Here is a 24,509-nt window from a genome sequence, read left to right on the forward strand (position 1 = left end):
TTGAAACGGAGTCATACAGAACTTCAAGTAGACGGCAATCGTACAAATACACATTATTAGTAGATTTCCTTTGGGATTTAAAAGGAAACCATTTGTTTTCGCTAGGAAGGTAAGGTGTTGCCAGGGGACGCACGTCAAGGTCATCTTTCTTGGCTGGGTTGGATTGCATTGTGAAGGGGTTTATTCAGTTTTAAGACCAGCATTGCATGGTGATGCCTATGTAGAATCGAAGGTGCGCATGGCGGATACATCAAGCAAAAAAACACTTCCTGACTTTCACTTTTAATGCACAACTATTCTCACTTAAAATAGCAGCCATGTTGCTAAGATTGGCAACACAGATCTCTTGTACAATATTACTATATTGACAGTTACTATAGTACTCATTATGTCCTTGGATCGTCATATCACCTTGTACTTCGGTACGTGACAACCCCCCCCCCCCCCCCAAAAAAAAATAAAAAATAAAAAAAATACAACTTAAAACTTAAATTATCTTAGGAAAGCAGGAAGTGAACAAATGTATCAGTTACTGATTGTAAAAGTACCAGATGGAGGGGTAGGATTTAATAAGCTTTGCTTCTTCCTACTCCTTTCAGACATGTGGAACTGTGAACTGATTATGTGATGCATTCAATTGTAATCTGATGCATGTTCAAATGAAATAAAACCATTACCATTACATACGTATGATGTGCGTAACGAAGCACAACCGGTGATCGATGGTGCTCGTGTAAATCGACCTGTTCAGTGATTAAGTATATAGACAAGTCCGAACAGCTACATGTTTTGATCTGACAAATCTTAAGTAGTTTACATCAAAGCAAAAGCTGTTCAACTCGAACAGAAAAAACACGTCACTCGCTGACACCGGGCACACCAAGGTAGGTTGGATTGCAAGGTTTACACTTTGCAGTTCCAATAATACCAAACACACTGCCACTTCCGTATGATGTGATATCATAGTTCATAATATGATGTCCTGCCTTGTTCTCAGGAAACAACGTTCGTCTAAAAGAGAACTCTCATTACGTTTTAATCTTGTGACACTCCTAAAAGAAAATTGAAAAAATGCATGATGAAGATTTGAGATATGAAATACAGCTAAAACAAGAGAAGACGCCATTTGCCCATTTTTCCTCCTACATTTATCTTGGCATATCGCCCCGTGTGCCGCTACCCGAAATCTCCACTCTCCACTCTACGCCACCCATCTGGTTGCACCATCAAGAGGAGAACAAATCCGAAATTCTCACTCCTCCAAGTCTGGTGCAGCCTGCTGCATTCATGCTGGCATCAGGCACTGACAAATGGCCGCTCATTGCACCCGCTGATGAGGAATCGCACCAGCTGACACTGTGAATCCCATTTGGATCAGGAAAGTGAGACATGATGTTCCTGGCAAAGGTACACCAATGATTTTTTTTTTTTAAATATCAATCCATGCACACATCCTCGCATTAGAATGACATTAAAGTGCATCACAACTCTTACTGCAGTTTTACTGAGTTTCTTATGATACAATTATATGCTATTTTACAGTTTAAATGTAATGGTAATGGTAATGGTTTTATTTCATTTGAACATGCATCAGATTACAATTGAATGCATCACATAATCAGTTCACAGTTCCACATGTCCAAAAGGAGTAGGAAGAAGCAAAGCTTATTAAATCCTACTCCTTCATCTGGTACTTTTACAATCAGTAACTGTTACATTTGTTCACTTCCTGCTTTCCTAATATATTAAATAAAATTAAATAAAATTAAATAAAATTAAATAAAATTAAATAAACATAACATAAATAAAATAAAATACAATTAAATAAAATTAAATAAAATTAAATAAAATTAAATAAAATTAAATAAAATTAAAATTTATTTTTGTCACGTACCAAAGTACAAGGTGATATGAGCATCCAATGACATAATGGGTACCATAGTAAGTGTCAATATAGTGATATATATAGCACATCATGACTGGTTCAAGACTCTTCATCCTTGTATTTAGCAAACATCAACTGCTTGTATTGTTTCTTGAATTGGCTCATCGTTGTGCATTGTTTGAGGTCCTTACTCAATCCATTCCATAGTTTGATTCCACATACTGAAATGCTATGGCTAGCATAACGTAGTCCTAGCATAGAAGTGTTTCAAATGTACTTCTTCCCTGAGATCATATTTCTCCTCTCTTGGAGAAAAGTATTGGATGACAATCAGTAACTGTTACATTTGTTCACTTCCTGCTTTCCTAATTTAATTTAATTTAATTTAATTTAATTTAATTTAATTTAATTTAATTTAATTTAATTTAATTTAATTTAATTTAATTTAATTTAATTTAATTTAATTTAATTTAATTTTTGTCACGTACCGAAGTACAAGGTGATATGAGCATCCAATGCCATAATGTGTACCATAGTAAGTGTCAATATAGTGATATATATAGCACATCATGACTGGTTCAAGACTCTTCTTCTTCTTCTCTTTGTATTTAGCAAACATCAACTGCTTGTATTGTTTCTTGAATTGGCTCATCGTTGTGCATTGTTTGAGGTCCTTACTCAATCCATTCCATAGTTTGATTCCACATACTGAAATGCTATGGCTTTTTAAGCTGTCCAAAGTGCAGACAGGTTGGGGGGGACCAGTGGTCAAAGAAGCACAAACGGTGTTCATATTCATCAGCAGGGTTAATATGAGGTCATAAGAACGAGGAGCGGACTAGAAATAGAAGACGAGATTCATGTGATCTATATTCTAGACTCATCAACTTCTGTAATGGGGTTTGTATAATCTGCCATCTGCTCACTGATTACATGTTTCCCCGTCATGGCCGGCATTTCCAATGCAGAAAGTCGATAGCACCCATCCGTCCATCAACGGTCCTATCGCAATAAGACGCTTGTAATGAAAATGAGACATCTGTAATCTTGTTTTTGATCCAGTATTTGGATAGGCAGATGGATGACAGACAGGCGGCGGAATAAAATTCATCACGCCTCTTGTTCTCTGCTGTAGTCACACTTACATGTTGAGTAGCACCTCATGGAGCTTTTTTAAAATTACATCCATAAAAACATGAGTGTGCTTGTCAAACAGCAGCGAGGCTTCTTATCTAGCCTCCGTTTACCTCACGAATCGGAGAAAGCGTTCCCACATGTCTGGGATTATTGCATAATTACAAAACATTTAGGCTTTGTGTGTCTTCAACATGAAAATATGACTGCTCCTATAGTCCCCAATGAGTTATGAATGATGACAAATGTTTACATAATAGCCACGTTTACATGTGGAGTTTGCATATTCCGGGTACTCCGGTTTCCTCCCACATTCCAAAAACATGCTAGCTTAATTAGCGACTCCAAATTGTCCATAGGTATGAATGTGAGTGTGAATGGTTGTTTGTCTATATGTGCCCTGTGATTGGCTGGCCACCAGTCCAGGGTGTACCCCGCCTCTCACCAGAAGACAGCTGGGATAGGCTCCAGCACCCCCGTGAATATAAGAGGTAGAAAATTAATGAATGAATGAATATTTCGACCCTCAAAAAAACGGGAATAGCCACGTTTACATGAGGAGTTTTTCTCTTTCCAAATGGAATCTTTCCGAATGACTTTTCCGAAAGCAATGGTATACATGGAAAGGAATATTCCAATCGCGTGTCTACATGCACCGCTATAATCAACCAGAATAGTCAATAGGGCATGCCCAGTAAACCATAAACACCAACATCACGTGATACCGACTTCCTCCAGTTTTTCTTTCACTTGTTGGAATACCTCCGTATTCCCAGTTTTTCCTTCGTTCGGTCTTGAAATTTAGTTTGAATCAAAAACAAAATTTCCGCAGGAGTCCAGTACCGATTGCTGGGCTCCATTTTTTTAAAATCGAAGAACGTCTGGAGCTGTGTGTTACGTCATATCTCAGCATTCGCTGAAAGAACGCACCCGGGAACAGGAAAAGATAAAGTTCAATCTTGCTAATATTTTATAATTAAGCTCGGCACATGTTTTATATAGATATGTATTTTCTTTTTTTAAATAAAACTGGACTTGTGAATGGCGTATAGAAGGGTTTAGATCAGTGGTGGGCAAACTACGGCCCGGAGGCCACATCCGGCCCGCCAAGTGTTTGAATACGGCCCACCCAATCTTTCCAAAGTATTTCATTTAAACTCAACATACAACCTGGCATCATGGCCTGAGCCAACCTTTTGATGGTTTTATCAATTTCGTTGTTTGACATGGTCTGTTGTTTACAAAGTGCTCCTGAAAAAAGAGACACAAGCACATAATAATAATAAAAATTAAAATAATTATTATTATATTATTATTATAACTATTATGATTATTATATTTATTATATTAATGCTAATTATTATATTAATTATATATAGTAATATTGTTATATTTGCATATTTTACATAATAATATAATAATTATTATTTAAATTTTATTTTAATTATTATAATATTTTATTATTTTTTAAATATTTAAATATAAATATAAAATAATAAATAATAATAGCAGATTGCATGACAATTTTACAGATACAATAATACCAGGTGGACTGTTACGTGTAAAATATATAGTCTCCCCCCCCCCGGAAATTTTGTGATATCAATGCGGCCCGCGAGTCAAAAAGTTTGCCCACCCCTGGTTTAGATTCTGTTCCACAGATGGCACTAATGCACACGAAAGCTGCTTGCCAACCGCCAATAAACTCGAAGAAGAACTCAGTCTGACAACTTTCCGATTGAGTGGGTACAAGATACCTCAATCGGATTGGGGAAAGGAATATTACACTACAAAGGTTACATTCTTTCCGTTTGAGCAAATAACCCGAATGGAATTGGAATATTTGGGTCCATGTATACGTGGCTAATGACAGTAGGTTCAGTTGAATGTGATACCCATGTGTAGTGACCAGTGAACTAACCATTCAACTGCATCACTGGATAAATTAAACCAAAATAACCAAGATATCCCGGATTAATCCCTTATCCTAGATTTGTGCACAAGGACCCAGACCGACTCTACAGTGGATTTCAGGGCAGGTGAACGTGCCGCTAACAAAGAAGGACAGATAGGCTTAAAATCATTGTTAATGTTGAGCATGACTGCCTGTTCCGGTATGGATTCTAACACTATGTGCTTCCCAGTGGTGAATGCATATGCTATGCTGTTTATCTATGACATTGCCAACAGAGCATGACTTTGAAGAAAGTCTCTCACAGGCGGTCTCTGAGGGGTATGATTTCAGTAGAGCCGAGTGCAGTGATACCAATGGAGAGGTACCACTGGTACTTTTGTATGGTTTTTTGTGCACAATTAGTGACATGTTAAATGGTTTCCTTTTTAAATTTAGCAATTTGCAATGTTAAAATCTGTACCGAGGCTTCGAATTGTGTGTCAAGTCATTAGCAAAAATCCAAATTAAATGTGGTTGGGATCATGGTTTGATGACATGAGTGTGCGTTCTAACCTTCCTGAAGCACTGTACCATGTGACTGATTCAGGAAGTGGTTTGCTGTGTGAACTATGTGTCATTTGAAATATAAAGGCACACCAAAACGCAACAGAGTTGACCACACATGTTTTTGGTTGGTCTTTGGTTAGTTATTAGCGAGTGTTATCCTCAGGGTTGCAAGGGGGTGCTGGAGCCTATCCCAGCTGTCTTCGGGCAAGAGGCGGGGTACACCCTGAACTGATATTTTGGCGAAACTTACTTACCTCAGCAAGAAGTACATTCACTTTTAGGGTTAAAAGACAATTTACTTAAAAGTCGTTGTGTGTAGTTTTGCTTTGTTTTAGTTTTACTGTACTTCTTTTTGTGTTAGTGTGACAGTAGAATGCAAAGAAATGCAGTTTACGTTTTTCTGTCCTTTTTTTTTCTCTCCACTTCTTTTTAATCCTATACATGTCATCAGGCAAGTACTCTCCAAGCTTCATTATACACTGGTTAACTTATTTTTACACTTGAAAGTTACTTATATTAATTATAGGTGCGTGAACCTTTTGGAGTCAATTTGGACAATTTGGAGTTGCTAATTAACCTAGCAGTGCAAGGGGCGAGGTACACCCTGGACTGGTCGCCAGCAAATCACAGGGCACATATAGACAAACAACCATTCACACTCACATTCATACCTATGGACAATTTGGAGTCGCTAATTAACCTAGCATGTTTTTGGAATGTGGGAGAAAACCGGAGTACCTGGAGAAAACATGCAAACTCCACATAGAGATGGCAGAGGGTGGAATTGAACTCGGGTCTCCTATTTGTGAAGCCTGTGTCCTAACCACCTGTATACCGTGCAGCCCCTAAAAGGTTTTATTTCCTTATATTTACAAATTTGGGTAATAAGAGTTTAAAAGTCAATATAGGGTTGTTATTTCATGTCTAGAGGGCTCTAATAATGCTTGAATATTCATTAATTTTCTACTGCTTATCCTCACAAGGGTGGCGGGGGTGCTGGAGCCTATCCCAGCCGTCTTCGGGCGAGAGGCGGGGTACACCCTGGACTGGTGGCCAGCCAATCACAGGGCACATATAGACAAACAACCATTCACACTCACATTCATACCTATGGACAATTTGGAGTCGCTAATTAAGCTAGCATGTTTTTGGAATGTGGGAGGAAACCGGAGTACCCGGAGAAAACCTACACATGCACGGGGAGAACATGCAAACTCCACACAGAGATGGTCGAGAGTGGAATTGAACTCGGGTCTCCTAATTGTGAGACCTTTGTTAATTCTCTTTATTTAATTACAAGTAACAAAAGTGCATTACTATGCATTACTCTAATGATGCTGTTGATACATATAGAATTCTACTCCAACAGATGTGGACATTCACTGTTTAATACATAACTATAATTAATAATATATACTGTACAGTTGCATGGCTTTGAGTTCAAGTCACCGTTTGAGCATCCTTCGTCTGCAGAATAGCGCGCAACAAAGGTGCATGTAGCTCGTATGACTACCCCGGCGTGCCTGTGTGACCGCAATCAGGCTGTGACAGCTGGCATATGGCGCTACTCTACCACCACCAGCCACAGCGTACTCCCTCTGACAGCGCCAGCTTGGTGGCCCCTCGGACCTCCGCCACTTTGGCTGTGCACCAGGAAAACAAGTTAGTGCCGGTAATTAGGACAGATAGCGAGCTGAGCGAGCAAAAAGAAGAATTGTTTTGCAATGTTTGACCGAGTCTGCTCAAGGCTTTTCATTATTCCACTGCAGTACCTTCGCAAATTGAGTGACTGCTGAAAAATTTTGTCACCGAGGCACACGGCAAATAATTAATATGTCACAGCAGTTTTAGTTCTGCTAGACCTGAGGACTGCCTTTGACACAGTTGAACGTGTGATCTTATTAATGAGGTTAGAGAACTGCATGGGATTCTCTAAACTGGTTCAAGTACTATCTGGAGGACGGCAAGACAGGAATTCATTCATTCGTTCATTTACTACCGCTTTTTCCTCACAAGGGTCGCGGCCGGGGTGCTGGAGCCTATCCCAGCTGTCTTTGGGCGAGAGGCGGGGTACACCCTGGACTGGTCGCCAGCCAATCACAGGGCAAGACTGGAATTGTCTCAGACCAAATAGTCATAAAAATGACCTGTGGGGTTCCCCAGGGGTCAATCACGGGACCCTTATTGTTTCCCCTATTGTTGTGCTAATACTCAGCTGCAATGTGTCTTACTCAGATCTTGGTGTCACTGACAGACGGTGAAGGTGAACATTGCAACTTTCTACAGCTAAACCAGAACTTCATCTTATTTTTCTGTATTTAATGTTGTGAGGAGCGGCGCCATGACACATTTTGTGACGGATGCGACTTAAAATCCAGATCAAGTCTGCAAAATACAAACTCAAAATGGAATGGGAAGGCAGCAGCATCTTCTTCTCAATGATATTTTGAGGTAATACCACAGTAACATTCTTCATTGATAAGGTCCATTAAAAAAAAAAAAAATATTGATACTTATATGAGTCACCATGAGAAGTTATGGTTGATGAGTCACAGAAAAAAAGTACTGGACCTCAGTGCCTGATGATGGGAGCTAAAAGGCTCCCCTGAAGAAGATTCAGCGCTAAGTGAAGATCCAAAAATAGGAGAAAGTAATTACCTCTGGTTTCCATGGCAATTTCTTATGGCGCTCGGTAAGAAACTTGCTGATGTGGGTGCGGTCTCTGCTGTTGGGGACTCCTGCGATCGGCTCGTCTTCCTTGAAGAGACAATGAAATGCAACACTTATTTTCCGAAACTCAAAACATAATTCACTCTAAAGAGACACTTATGCAAGGAAAAGTTGATTTTAAGTCCTATGTATAATCCTGCCGTCTACTCACACATCAATCTATGCACAGAGACGCAAAATCCATCCATCATCATGAATACTCAATAATAGAGATGAAGTGCCATCATTAGCTCCAACCGCAGGCCTGTCTATTTGATGGGAGTGCTAGGAGCTTAAACTGTCCATTATGCTCAGCTGAGAAGAGCACACACTTAGACTCATGCTGAGGGCCATTCCCCTTGTTAAAACCCCCGTGGAACCCTCTTCAACACTCCTTCCACACTCCTACAGCCTATGACAATTTTAACTCAAAACATTTAGTAAACCGTTGCATTGCTCTTGAGCTCAAGACCAGGATGGATGGTCTCAGGAATAAAGAACAAAAGACAAAATTTATGGATGTGGATTTTCCTGATTTTGTATTTTTGTTGCATGTTTGTCACACGACATTAACCCTTAGATGCATAAGTATATCTTCGTAATTAATTTTTTTTTATCATTTAATATTCCAGGTATTCCTCAAAAAACATGTTTTTGATATCATGCCGTTCACATTTTTAACTTACCTTTTATACATTTTAAGAAATTTTAGTTTTTGTGTTACTACCCCAACCTTCCATAAGTGGGTCAAAAATGACCCGGTCAGGTTGTTTTCTTGAAATATCTTCATAATTAATTTTTTTTTTATCATTTCATATTCCAGGTATTCCTCAAAAAACATTTTTTGATATCATGCCGTTCACATTTTTAACTTACCTTTTATACATTTTAAGAAATTTTTGTTTTTGTGTTACTACCCCAACCTTCCATAAGTGGGTCAAAAATGACCCGGTCAGGTTGTTTTCTTGAAATATCTTCATAATTAAATTTTTTTTATCATTTCATATTCCAGGTATTCCTCAAAAAACATGTTTTTGATATCATGCCGTTCACATTTTTAACTTACCTTTTATACATTTTAAGAAATTTTTGTTTTTGTGTTACTACCCCAACCTTCCATAAGTGGGTCAAAAATGACCCGGTCAGGTTGTTTTCTTGAAATATATTCATAATGAAATTTTTTTTATCATTTCATATTCCAGGTATTCCTCAAAAAACATGTTTTTGATATCATGCCGTTCACATTTTTAACTTACCTTTTATACATTTTAAGAAATTTTTGTTTTTGTGTTACTACCCCAACCTTCCATAAGTGGGTCAAAAATGACCCGGTCAGGTTGTTTTCTTGAAATATCTTCGTAATTAATTTTTTTTTTATCATTTCATATTCCAGGTATTCCTCAAAAAACATTTTTTGATATCATGCCGTTCACATTTTTAACTTACCTTTTATACATTTTAAGAAATTTTTGTTTTTGTGTTACTACCCCAACCTTCCATAAGTGGGTCAAAAATGACCCGGTCAGGTTGTTTTCTTGAAATATCTTCATAATTAAATTTTTTTTATCATTTCATATTCCAGGTATTCCTCAAAAAACATGTTTTTGATATCATGCCGTTCACATTTTTAACTTACCTTTTATACATTTTAAGAAATTTTTGTTTTTGTGTTACTACCCCAACCTTCCATAAGTGGGTCAAAAATGACCCGGTCAGGTTGTTTTCTTGAAATATATTCATAATGAAATTTTTTTTATCATTTCATATTCCAGGTATTCCTCAAAAAACATGTTTTTTATATCATGCCGTTCACATTTTTAACTTACCTTTTATACATTTTAAGAAATTTTTGTTTTTGTGTTACTACCCCAACCTTCCATAAGTGGGTCAAAAATGACCCGGTCAGGTTGTTTTCTTGAAATATCTTCGTAATTAATTTTTTTTTTATCATTTCATATTCCAGGTATTCCTCAAAAAACATGTTTTTGATATCATGCCGTTCACATTTTTAACTTACCTTTTATACATTTTAAGAATTTTTTGTTTTTGTGTTACTACCCCAACCTTCCATAAGTGGGTCAAAAATGACCCGGTCAGGTTGTTTTCTTGAAATATCTTCGTAAGGTCAGAATCAAGTTATAAAAGAGTGTCAGATATTTGTACAACAACAATAATAATGTCCTGACAATTGCACCATTTTGCCGTAGAAGCTCACAATGTGTGTGATTCATTCTGAAGGAATGGTGCAACAACGCTGTTGTTTCATTTGCTTTTCCTAGTGTCATTTACCGCGTTGACCCACAGCGAGTGACATTGCTCCTAATCTGCTGTAACATCAGCGAGAGCACAGCAGAGCTTTTCTTTGTGCAGCCTTGTACGAGGCATATTAAATCCATGGTGGTCATGTGAAGGGCAGGACAGACCGTCGGGGAGCAAAAAGTTCCCAGCAATGAGGATAAAAGCCTGCTCCGTTCCTATGATAGGATCAGGGGAGCAGGACTGTTAAATAAGTGGTAAAGCATCTTCCATTTAGCAGAGATGTTAAAAATGCATACGTCCCCCGTGACAGGTTGGAGACATTTTCATCACCCATGAATCTTTGTAGAGAAGCCGGCTGTATTTGCAAAAGATTTTTTTTTTTTTTTTTTTTAGAGCAGAACAAGTGATGCGACAGCTGTCAGATGCTGAGTCTTTGATTACTTTTTTAACTTCCAAGGGAGTCAGATGAAGGAGGGTGAGGGAAGGTAATGATAAAAAAATAAATGTGACAACAGGCTTCTCTCCTGTCTGCCAGCACCTCTTAAGGAGCCTGATGCATCTCGCTAACACACACATATACATACACACACACACACACACCTCAGACGCACACATACAAACATCCGTGAAGATATTTTGCTCTGTTTAAAGCGGCAAAGAATATTAAGAGTCTGAAGGTAATGGTAATGGTAATGGTAATGGTTTTATTTCATTTGAACATGCATCAGATTACAATTGAGTGCATCCCATAATCAGTTCACAGTTCCACATGTCCAAAAGGAGTAGGAAGAAGCAAAGCTTATTAAATCCTACCCCTCCATCTGGTACTTTTACAATCACTAACTGTTACATTTGTTCACTTCCTGCTTTCCTAATATAGTTTAAGTTTTAAGTTGTTTTTTTTTTTAAATAATATATTTTTAAAAATTTTTGTTCACTTCCTGCTTTCCTAATATAGTTTAAGTTTTAAGTTGTATTTTTTTTAAATAATAATTTTTTTTTATTTGTTTTAAATTTTTTGTCACATACCGATATGAGGTGAAATGACCTAATACAATTTAAAGTTATTTATTTATTGTTTATTTTTATTTTATTTATTGTTTTATTGTATTTCTTTATTTTTATTTTTTGTCATGTACCGAAGTACGAGGTGATATGACCATACGATGCCATAATGAGTACATTATGGCATTACAATTGAACGCATCACATAATCAGTTCACAGTTCCACATGTCCAAAAAGGAGTAGGAAGAAGCAAAGCTTATTAAATCCTACCCCTCCATCTGGTACTTTTACAATCAGTAACTGTTACATTTGTTCACTTCCTGCTTTCATAATATAGTTCAAGGTTTTTATTTATTAATTTAATTTAATTTAATTTAATTTAATTTAATTTAATTTAATTTAATTTAATTTAATTTAATTTAATTTAATTTAATTTAATTTATTTAATTTAGTCACATACCGAAGTATAAGGTGATATGAGCATATGATCATATTTCTCATCAGCAAGTTGAAGTATTTGTGATTTTAGAAATAAGGAGTTAGTATGTTCTCTGTAGGTGGCATTATGAATTATCCTTACTGGCCTTTTTTTCAGTACATTTAGCGAGTGAAGATTGCTTTGTTCAATACTGAAATATTTCTGGCCACTTTATGTTGTATATTTTGTAATATGAGGTTTCCAGCTCATATTTTTATCTATTAAATTTGTCCCACTATTGTACACGCTGCAGGGTTTAGTATGAGAAAAAAAGCAGCGTCATATACGCCGGAAACTACGGTAAACGAAACAAGTTGTCCATCTCATTATTTTTAGAGCGCTTATGACTTATGGGTGCGTGGAGCTTAACTCATGTTGCAAGGGTGATCCTGGTAGGTGGATGAAGACGTGCCCCAGATCTCTGCTCTACTTCATCCCTTCTCCCAGTCTAGCACATCGACTCACCCCTCCCTGCAGACCTGTGCTTGTTTGTGTTTAATAAGGAAGATTCATTAGGCTCATTGATATTCTAGGACACGCTGGTTCATTCTCTGGTCTCGGATCATCAAGGACACACGTGCATCGCGTGAACATGTACAAAGGGAACAGCTAAGCCCCTCTGCAATGATATGATGGATGGATGAGTCAAAGGTTTCCTGTTCAGCCTTCTAATCGACCATTCAAGTCAATTGGAGACGTTTTTACACTTGAGCAACTTGGTTAAAATGCCACAACTTAAATATTATACCACTTTAACATTGTTTTAAAGCTTGATTCATTCTGTAGAAGTGACAGTCATTAGGTTGATAGCATTATAAACATTTTGATATGATATGAACAGTTGCTTTTACTAGTGTGATTTATTTCCACGTTTTGCTGTTATGCAATGTTTAATACATAAGACAGTTTAACAGGCTCCTTAGCATCAGTTTTAATTACCAGTGAAACATGATGATGCAGTTCTGGGCCGAGCGCCAGGAAAAAATTAGGTCTGCTTCTAATTTGGACATTGAAGTAATGTTACATTTTTGTACTTTGGTATACGTGACGACATGTTTAGTCGATGCCGAGTATAGAAGATGCGGTGTAATATGAGGTCAGTGATTTAAACCGAGGCCTTTTAGTTGCATCGATAAGCAGACTGCGGGTCGATGGAGCTGAGCGAGCAGTTTGGAAAAAAATGAATATACAAAATCACTACTGTAGAAGGATAATCATATATCATCTGTTATGCGGTCATCAACCTCTGGTCGACCCGATAATGAAAGCTGATTAGCTGTCAACCTCATAGTTTGTCTGATGCATCCTGGTTTATTTAGGGCGCACAAATGTCACAGCAAATTTTTGCAAAAACTAATCACAATAAAAATGCACGACAAATCAAACTATGAGAATTCTTGTTCAGGTCCCTCCTTTATTGCTGTTTATCCTGTTTATGGCTTTTTAAATATGATTTTTACCATTATTAGAGCTCTGTATGTAACACCCCTATAGTCACCATGAAATAATTAGGGTAGTTTGTCTTCTTGTTACTTTTCCTGATAACACTATTTAGAATGCCCCAGATAATATTTCAATATTGAACAAAGCAACATTTGTTCAAAATTTTAATTTGTTCTCTTATTGTGTGGAAATTTTTTAAAATATCACACTTTTTTTTTTTTAAATCACACAGCCTTGAGCGCATCACTTTGTAATATTTTTATATTATATATTTTTATATATAACTATTCCTCCAGATCTTTGATCTTACTTATTGTGTGGAAATATGGGGTAATAATTATAAAAGCAATCTTCACTCGCTAAATGTACTGCAAAAAAAGGCCAGTAAGGATAATTCATAATGGCGCCTACAGAGAACATACTAACTCCTTATTTCTAAAATCACAAATACTTCAACTTGCTGATATAGTTCATCTTAAAAACAGCTAAAATAATGCAATTAGCTAAAAATGTCATCCAATACTTCTCTAAAAATGTAATTAAATTTAAACTTTGATCGTACCATTATTGGACGCATGTGTTGAAATGGGATAGCTTCTCATGCGTCAGGTACAAAAGGGCATCTGAATACTAACTTGGACATCCACTGCTCGGAACAACCATGACAACCATGAACCATGAACGCTTCAACATCAGCTCCCATTCCGAATACACCAAATAAAATCTGCTTGGTTTGTTTTGCGTTACACTTCACAAGCAAACAATTTCAAATGACAAAAATTGTTGCTCGTGCTCACAAGTTGCATGACTGGCGCTCATCCAATGAATCCAGTTTCTAAACTCAGCAGTATAATCATGCATAACAGTCTTTTCCTAATGCATAAACGAGACGAGCACCACTAAAGAGTGAAACATCGAGACTGTGGTCAGCTGCTTAATTCCAAAACTAAAGTTATCTACATCTTACCGTCTGATGGACATTTCACATTCTCACACATCTGCAAACCCACTTTCATGAATTCATTTCATTCTCTATTGCTTATCTTGTCCAGGGTCATCATCTGAGCTGGAGTATTTCCGAGTTGACTTTGGGCAAAATGCAAGGTCGTCTGTGTTAGTCATAGGGCAGTCACTTATTGGCTGAATTCATCGGGTTTAATCATGGCTGCCGCATCGGATAATAAAAACAGGTTTTATCAACGTATGCTTGATATTGGCTTTCTTAATGATATCGCCCTGAACGTCTTCACCAATAGGAGGATGCTTCATTTACTGTGATGCCACTGGAAGCATTTCACAAATAAACGCTGTTTGTGCAAAATAAGGCGAATACTGCAATATCCAATGCAGTCAGTATGGGAAAATAAAGTTGCAGGGTATGGAACACAAACACAAACAGAACCTTTAAGAGGGGAAATAAAAATAACCAATTAGCTAAAAATGTCATCCAATACTTCTCTACAAGAGAGGAGAAATACGATCTCAGGGAAGAAGTACATTTGAAACACTTCTATGCTAGGACTACGTTAAAAAGCTATAGCATTTCAGTAAATAAAATAAAATAAAATAAAATAAAATAAAATAAAATAAAATAAAATAAAATAAAATAAAATAAAATAAAATAAAATAAAATAAAATAAAATAAAATAAAATTAAATAAAATTAATAAACAAAACCTTCAACTATATTAGGAAAGCAGGAAGTGAACAAATGTAACAGTTACTGATTGTAAAAGTACCAGATGGAGGGGTAGGATTTAATAAGCTTTGCTTCTTCCTACTCCTTTTGGACATGTGGAACTGGGAACTGATTATGGGATGCACTCAATTGTAATCTGATGCATGTTCAAATGAAATAAAACCATTACCATTACCATTACCATTACCATTACCAAATGAGCCCTCCTTTCACAAAGAGCCAGTAACAAACTCTTCCAAGCTTTGGGAACCCGAGTACCTTCATATCTACATCTTAATTTCAGTTTCACAGACACTCTTGAATATAAATATATATATATATATATATATATATTTAAAAAAAACAATTCTGTCAAACTCTTGCAAAACTAATCTGAGCCAAGAAAAAAGCAGTGCGACTATTTTTGTCTGCTGTCTGCATTATTCATAATAGACATTACATGGCGATCACAGAGTGGCTGAGCGAGGAAGAACGCTCGAAAAATGGAACATAAATAAGAGACGACTGCAGCAGTCGATAATGGGAGTGATAGAGTCACTAGGTTTCAATTCATTGTTTGGAAGATTAATGGTGAATGGAGATGGATATGGCGAGGAGGACACGAGGAAGGAGGACGATGGACGGACAGACTGATGGGCACCGCAAACAACATCTTGGAAAGAAAAGTGTGAAGGACCGACTGCGATCCGGCGTGTTTGTTTTGAATAACATTGTGATTCATTTGCTTATGCTCCTGTGTATAGAAATATAGAAATGAACATTTGAGTGGGGCGAGCTGTATATTAAAATTATATGTGCTTATCAACTTGACAACACCATCAGGATCCAATTCTGATAACAACATTGGTATACACTTTACAAAACATATTTGTCCATTTCAGAGGAGCATTATGTAATGGTAATGGTAATGGTAATGGTTGTATTTCATTTGAACATGCATCAGATTACAATTGAATGCATCCCATAATCAGTTCACAGTTCCACATGTCCAAAAGGAGTAGGAAGAAGCAAAGCTTATTAAATCCTACCCCTCCATCTGGTACTTTTACAATCAGTAACTGTTACATTTGTTCACTTCCTGCTTTCTTAACAGAGTTTAAGGTTTTGTTTATTTTTTAATTTAATTTAATTTAATTTAATTTAATTTAATTTAATTTAATTTAATTTAATTTTATTTATTTTATTTATTTTATTTATTTTATTTATTTTATTTATTTTATTTTATTTACTGAAATGCTATGGCTTTTTAACGTAGTCCTAGCATAGAAGTGTTTCAAATGTACTTCTTCCCTGAGATCATATTTCTCCTCTCTTGTTTAATTTAATTTAATTTAATTTAATTTAATTTAATTTAATTTAATTTAATTTAATTTAATTTAATTTAATTTAATTTAATTTAATTTAGTGATTCAAATGTAGTTCTTCCCTGAGATCATATTTCTCCTCTCTTGTAGAGAAGTATTGGATGACATTTTTAGCTAATTATTATTATTTTTAGCCTTATGCATTATTTTAGCTGTTTGAAGATGAACTATATCAGCAAGTTGAAGTATTTGTGATTTTAGAAATAAGGAGTTAGTATGTTCTCTGTAGGCGGCATTATGAATTATCCTTACTGACCTTTTTTGCAGTACATTTAGCGAGTTAAGATTGCTTTTATAGTTATTAGCCCATATTTCCACAAAATAAGTAAGATATGGTAGAACCAGAGAGCAATAAAGAGTGTGGAGTGATTTCTGATTGAGAACAAATTTTACTTTGTTCAATATTGAAATATTTCCAGCAAGCAAGATGCATTATCAATAATAACATTGATTGTCTGCAGCAGATTATTTGACTAGTGAATTAAAATAATCCAGGGTGGATTTCAGTATAGCCGAATACTAAAATACTCCCTACAGAGATAAGCGAAAGCTGCTTTTAATCAAGTAAGTAAAGCTTAAAACATGAGCAGGTTGAATTGTTAAGAGAGCAGAAGTACTTGAAGGGAAATATATTATTGGTTTAGGAATAATGGACATACATACATAGAGTAATCTTTATGGACAAGAACCTGCGGTGACTATCTTCAATTCGACTAAAAAGATGCATGCTGAGAAAGCAAACTGATATTACATCACACTTATGTGTCCTTTTTTTAATATTTGGTCCGATATATTTGATCACACAGCAGCTGCTCCCCAGGGGTTCCTAATGGTTTAACCCTTTGTGACCACTTCTGAACAAAAGGCCTGGTAGGGGCGTTGGCGACTTCTTCCAACAACAAGGCCGAGTGAAGGAGCCATTAAACGAATACACGGACATGCGTTACAGCATCAGTATTGAGAAAGCCACTGGTCCACCCACAGGAGCTTTTATGACATCACTTTCTAAATCCATCGGCGCAGTGGTGTAGCGTGGGTTGCCGAGCGCCGAGGATGAGTCCAGTATTTGCGCTGCATGGGTCTCTTTCAACCAGCCCAGCACTGAGGCCTTATTTTTGGATCATAGCATAAAGTTCTACAATGTTTTGGAACATCGGCTCCATAGGGACAAGGTACAGTATATCACAACATGTATTACATCATTTTGATTTCCTGCAGGACTGCAATCTATTTGTGGTGACAGTCTGTTGACATTGTGTTAATTTATAAGGCTAAAATGTTGTATTTAGTTATTGTTAATACAAGTTACGAATGCACGGCGGATGAGTGGTTCGCACACAGGCCTCACAGCTAGGAGACCCAAGTTCAATTCCACCTTCGGCCATCTCTGTGTGGAGTTTGCATATTCTCCCCGTGCATGCGTGGGTTTTCTCCGGTTTCCTCCCACATTCCAAAAACATGCTAGGTTAATTAGCGACTCCAAATTGTCCATAGGTATGAATGTGAGTGTGAATGGTTGTTTGTCTATATGTGCCCTGTGATTGGCTGGCCACCATTCCAGGGTGTACCCTGCCTCTTGCACTACTTGGTTAATCGGTAACTCCAAATTGACTCCAAAAGGTTCACACACCGTAGTTTTTAATATACTTAACTGTCAAGTGTAAAAAGAAGTTAACCACTGTATAATGAAGCTTGGAGAGTACTTGCCTGATGACATGTATAGGATTCAAAAGAAGTGGAGAAAAAAAGTACAGAAAAACGTACTTCTTATACTGCATTTTTTTTTGCATTCTACTGTCACACAAGCAGAAAACCAAGTTAAAAACAAAGTACAATAAAACTAAAATAAAGCAAAACTACACACAATGACTTTAGGTAAATTGGCTTTCAACCCTAAAAGTGACTTTACTAAAAGTGAAATTGGCGACTCCAAATTGTCCACAGGTTTGAAGCGGGGGCGGGGTACACCCTGGACTGGTGGCCAGCCAATCACAGGGCACATATAGACAAACAACCATTCACACTCACATTCATACCTATGGACAATTTGGAGTGGCTAATTAACCTAGCATGTTTTTGGAATGTGGGAGGAAACTGGAGTACCCGGAGAAAACCCACGCATGAGGGTGGAATCAAATTCGGGTCTCCTAGCTGTGAGGTCTGCGCGCTAACCACTCCTCCACCGTGCAACCTGATGCTACTGCATATACAGGCAAAATTATGCTGAGAAAAACATGATGCGTTCACAGGCTCAGTAGAAAAAATACAGTAAAAACAACATCTTGTTTTTACTGAGTAAATGCATTTTTTAACAAGCTTCCCCTGGAAGTTACTCGAATCCAAGCGTGCGAATCCACAGCATTCTCTGTAACTCTCTTCCACACTCGTAATTAGGTGAAGACTTATTTGCAGACCTCAATTTGCTTCCGTCTCATTCCCTGTCCAATACCGCTGTGGCACGATCTTTATTTACCACCTGCAAACTCCCACTCATCCTTGTTGTCACCGAACCCACAAGACAAAGAGCAATTAAGACTGCCCCTTCTGCTTGAGGTTCAACGCCGCTGTCAGCTAACTGCGACCTTGGAGCCGCTTGAAGCGAACCTTCTGCTGCCATCTCACCCGGCAGCTCTTTCACATCTTCTGAGCTGAGGTCACATTTATTTGATTTATTTATTTATGACATGATAAGGTGTGAAAATGTGTGTACGCTCTTTGTGATTTCGTATTTATTTCCACATTTGTCACACTTGCATGTTTCAGATATTCGTCAATGATAACACAACCGAACACAAAATTCAGTTTTTAAATGAAACTTTTCATTACTAAGACAGAACAAAATCCAGCGACTCTCTGGAAAAATATTATAATGCCATTTCTAATGCTTTGGGACTCCAGCTAACCACAGTGAGAGTCATTATCATGCAAAACATGCAAAAGTGATGAACCTCCCCCAGAGTGGAAAGTTCCAAGACACATCCAAGAGGTCACAAAAGTCCCCACAGCAACATCCAAAGAACTCTTGCCTCAGTTAAGGTCAGTGTTCATGACTCCACCATAAGAAAAACGCTGGGCAGAAACAGCCTGCATGGCAGAATTCCAAGACGAAAACAAAAAATTTTTTTTGCCAGAAAACATCTTGATGATCCTCAAGACCTTTGGGAAAAAAAGACTCTGTGGTCTGATGATACAAAAGTTGAACTTTTTGGAAGGTACTATGTGTTCCATTACATTTGGTGTAAATGCTAAAAAAAAATAACATAAAAAATTTGATATCCTATTGTCATCTATTGGCATGTAAATAACGGAGGGACGACTCCAAAGGTAAAAAAAAAAGCCTCAAAACTGAATGTATAATAATTATATCATAGTACGTGTATGTACTAACCTCGCCCATTTCCGCCTAAATATTTTTTTCCCACAAATTCCACCCCATAATATATATTTCTTTACACTACACCATTGATTTCTTGTTGCAATTAACATATACTTGTTCCCGTCCGCTTTGCGTCAAATTAAAAAAGCCAATAAAAATTGGTTTTATTGAGCCGGTTGGCATCTCACAAGGGCCTAAATCGCTTCCGACGGATCCATCCATGCCTCCCAGACATTCGCTTTGACCGGTGCGTCGATACACCGGCAAACTTTTAACTGGCTCAAGTGAGAAAAATCAAAGCGGGAGGATGTTTAATGACGGGATAAATCTAACAAAGACACTTCAAGGGATTGATATTCTGACAAAAACAACCGAGGCCGACACAGCACATTATCAGTTCTCTGCTAATGTAGGCGCCGGTCGGCTTATTTAAGGTGTTGGGACGTAACCCTGGACTCTGAATAAAAATCTTGTTTATACAGGACAGATTTCTATCACGAAAATATTGAAGTTATTACTCTGCGAATTGGGTTATTTTGAAGTCAAAAAAAGTATTCGTATTACTCAAGGACGGCACCCATGCAGCCTACCACCACAGCTTCAAAAAAATCCCAGAATAAACCTTGTATTGCAACCCACACGTTTGATTTGACAGGAACGTTTTGATCCTAAAACGTAGACGGATTTCATTGTGTTGCCTTTGCGACTAATGGCTGACATTTTACAGATTCTAGATCAGGGGTGGGCAAACTTTTTGACTCGCGGGCTGCATTGATATAACAAAATTTCCGGGGGGGGGGGGGGGGGGGGGATATATATAATTATATATTATAATAATATTTATAATAATAAATATTATTATTTATTATTTTATATTCATATTTAAATATTTTAAAAATAATAAAATATTACAATAATTAAAATAAATTAAAATAATAATTATTATATTATTATTATGTAAAATATGCAAATATAACAATATTATTATATATAATTAATATAATAATTAGCATTAATATAATAAATATAATAATCATAATAGTTATAATAATATAATAATTACTATTTTAATTTTTATTATTATTATTATGTGCTTGTGTCTCTTTTTTCAGGAGCACTTTGTAAACAACAGACCATGTCAAACAACGAAATTGATACAACCATCAAAAGGTTGGCTCAGGCCATGATGCCAGGTTGTATGTTGAGTTTAAATGAAATACTTTGGAAAGATTGTATTCAAACACTTGGCGGGCCGGATGTGGCCCCCGGGCCGTAGTTTGCCCACCCCTGTTCTAGATTACTGTGTGGAAATGATGAAATCAAAAGGTTTGATTCCATACACAGCAAAGGCAAACCCTATTATGTATAATTACGCCTGTTGATCATTGTGTGGTTTAGGTCATTGTTTATGACATAAGTCATAATTGCCATTAAAATCGGTAGTCGACGCTAAAATGGGTACTTCGCATAAGACATTCAAGGCACACAGAGGATGAAGACGAGACGAGACAAGCAAAACAGTCGATAGACCATGGGGAGATCAATCAACAGGCTCCCGGAGTCTGGCCTGTGTCGGGGCGGCGTGGGGACAGCAGAAATCAATGAGTTCAACTCATGGGCGAGCTTAACGCCGGCGCCAGTGCATCGCTGCAGGAAGAAAACCGTGTTTGCCAGAAAAGAAAGGACGAGAATTGCTTTGCAGAGAACGAAGACAACAACCAAAGCATTAACGGGGGAACCAAAGGGATGTTTAGGTTTCGGTCAAATGTTGCGTTTCAGTGTCATAATCAAAATTCTTTCATTTTCTACCTGAGGTCGCGGGGGATGCTGGAGCCAATCCCAGCTGTCTACACCCTGGACTGGTGGCCAGCCAATCACAGCGCACATATAGACAAACAACCATTCACACTCACATTCATACCTATGGACAATTTGGAGTCGCTAATTAACCTAGCATGTTTTTGGAATGTGGGAGGAAACCGGAGTACCCGGAGAAAACCCACGCATGCACGGGGAGAACATGCAAACTCCACACAGAGAGGGTGGAATCGAACTTGGGTCTCCTAGCTGTGCGGCCTACTTGACCACACTTGACCACCGTGCAGCCTAGGATATTTACATATAAAAAAAAAAACAATCAGTGCATTACCAAAATAGTTGTTGATTAACTGGATATTCCATTAACCTGTGATTAATCCAACCAATTAACCTAGCATTATTTTGGAATGTGGGAGGAAAACCGGAGTACCCGGAGAAACAGGGAGAACATGAAAACTCCACACAGAGAGGGTGGAATCGAACTTGGGTCTCCTAGCTGTGTGGCCTACTCGCGAACCACTTGTCACCGTGCAGCCTAGGATATTTACATATATAAAAAAAAAACAATCAGTGCATTACCAAAATAGTTGTTGATTAACTGGGTATTCCATTAACCTGTGATTAATCCAACTAATTAACCTAGCATGTTTTTGGAATGTGGGAGGAAACCGGAGTACCCCGAGAAAACCACAGGGAAAACAGAGATGCCTGAGGGTGGAATCGAACTCGGGTCTCCTAGCTGTGAGGCCTGAGGGCTAACCACTCTACCACCGTGCAGCCCATAATTAAAATGTTATATGGAAAATTGCTCACAAGGTATCTTACATGCTTAGGTACAATTCATCCCATATGCAAGGGGGTGCATAAAAATGATTAATTCATTAATTTTCTACCGCTTATCCTAACGAAGGTCGCGGGGGTGCTGGAGCCTATCCCAGCTGTCTTCCGGCGTGAGGCGGGAAAAACCCACGCATGCACGGGTAGAACATGCAAACTCCACACAGAGATGCCCGAGGATGGAATCAAACTCGGGTCTTCTAGCTGTGAGCCATGTGTGCTAACCACTCGTCCACCGTGCAGCCGCATAAAAATCATTTGTAATTAATTTCTGAAAGCTTCCGAGTTGCTGGTGGAAAAAACTGTCACTGTCAGAACTTCGCAGGGTTCACGATGGGACGGCGGCGTGATTACGCAGAAGGATAAACCAAGCTTAACCACAGCACACCCGGGGTTTGGATTACGTGGGAGCCAAGCCTGGGCTCCTCTAAAAAGGTGGTAAATTGGAAAACAGGCGTCTTAAAAAAAAAAAATTCACTCACTTAGCCAAAAGAGAGTTTTGAAGGAAGGAGAGAAATGTTTCGCAGGAAGTGAAACAGAACTGAAACCAATTGGTACGGGGTCTCGGTACTGCATCCATCCATCCTTTTATCCTCCAGTGCATCCACAAACTAATGATGCTTTCCAGCTCAGTTCCATTATCTGACTGGAAGAAAACAAAAACACAAGCAGGCACCGATTTGGCGGAGGATGCTATTCTTTTATTGTTTGGAATTTATACACGGGTCTTATCCTGACTTGCTTCTATTGTTAAATTCTTTGTGATGCGAAAGAAAAAAGGAGGCGCTTAGTTTTTGTTTCTCTGTATCAAGCGGCAACAGGCGCAGGATCTGCTTAATCCTGCATGGATGTTTGGAATTTTCCGAGCCAAACAATTCGACTGTAGAGAAAATTTCAATGATCAAGCTTTTTTTTTTTTTTAAAGCCATAAGCACTTAAACATATTTGTGATGCTGGTGCATTCAAAGTCTGCGACCATGAGCTCATCACAATCTAAGCATTCTACCCCGAGTGTAAAGTGTGGGACGTAAGCACATAGAAAGCCATCATAATTCTATCTGCATTCTAGCCAATTAATTAATTATAATAATTAATTAATTCCATTACGATGAAACCCTGATGCAAAAATGATTGAACTAAACACGACTCATCACATAAAGCCATAAAATCAAATGTTGACATTCTCACCGAAAGAAAATTTTAAGAAAAACTGTGAGCCTTGAACACACACATCTATCTTCTGTTCATTCTAAAGATATACAAACAGATAAAAAGAGCCAGCAAAGAATCCACATAAAGGAACGCAACTACGTATAAAGCCTTCTGAATAAACCTCCAAAAAACACCAGCAATGCTCCATTCACATAACGTGATGTTATGTGAGTGTGAATGGTTGTTTGTCTATATGTGCCCTCTCACAAAAAGCTGGGTTCCCATTTTTAGTTAGGAACTGATATTTTCCTGAAACTTACCAATGTTCTACTGCTGGTAGGTATGAATGTGAGTGTGAATGGTTGTTTGTCTATATGTGCCCTGTGATTAGCTGGCCACCAGACCAGCGTGTACCCCTCCTGGGATAGGCTCCAGCACCCCCCGCAAAGCAGTAGAAAATGAATGAATGAATGTTGGTATAGTTGTTTCGATATTCAAGTTGTAACAATAGCAAAAAATATTTCCAACGTAGTGCTAGAAAATGTATCTTCTCACAAAAAGCTGGTTTCCCATTTTTAGTTGGGAACTGATATTTTCCTGAAACTTACCAATGTTCTACTATTAATGTGAGTGTGAATGGTTGTTTGTCTATATGTGCCCTGTGATTGGCTGGCCACCAGTCCAGGGTGTAACCCTCCTGGGGTAGGCTCCAGCACCCCCAGCAAAGCAGTAGAAAATGAATGAATGAATGTTGGTATAGTTGTTTCGATATTCAAGCTGTAACAATAGCAAAAAAAATATTGTCAAAGTTGTGCTAGAAAATGTATTTTCTCACAAAAAGTTGGTTTCCCATTTTTAGTCGGGAACTGATATTTTCCTGAAACTTACC

General features: G+C 37.6%; 1 protein-coding gene across 2 annotated transcripts in view; it reads right to left on the minus strand.

Annotated features, from left to right (window-relative positions):
* LOC131131725 (N-acetyl-beta-glucosaminyl-glycoprotein 4-beta-N-acetylgalactosaminyltransferase 1-like) overlaps positions 1–24,509 on the minus strand; it is a 162,975-nt gene that overhangs the window by 56,606 nt on the left and 81,860 nt on the right. For both annotated transcript variants that reach the window (XM_058076688.1, XM_058076687.1), the window contains exon 3: positions 8,139–8,237. In XM_058076688.1, the coding sequence (XP_057932671.1) occupies positions 8,139–8,237 (99 nt within the window). The remainder of the gene's footprint in view (positions 1–8,138; positions 8,238–24,509) is intronic.

The sequence above is a fragment of the Doryrhamphus excisus genome, chromosome 6 (assembly GCF_030265055.1).
Source record: "Doryrhamphus excisus isolate RoL2022-K1 chromosome 6, RoL_Dexc_1.0, whole genome shotgun sequence".
Taxonomy (NCBI): Eukaryota; Metazoa; Chordata; class Actinopteri; order Syngnathiformes; family Syngnathidae; genus Doryrhamphus; species Doryrhamphus excisus.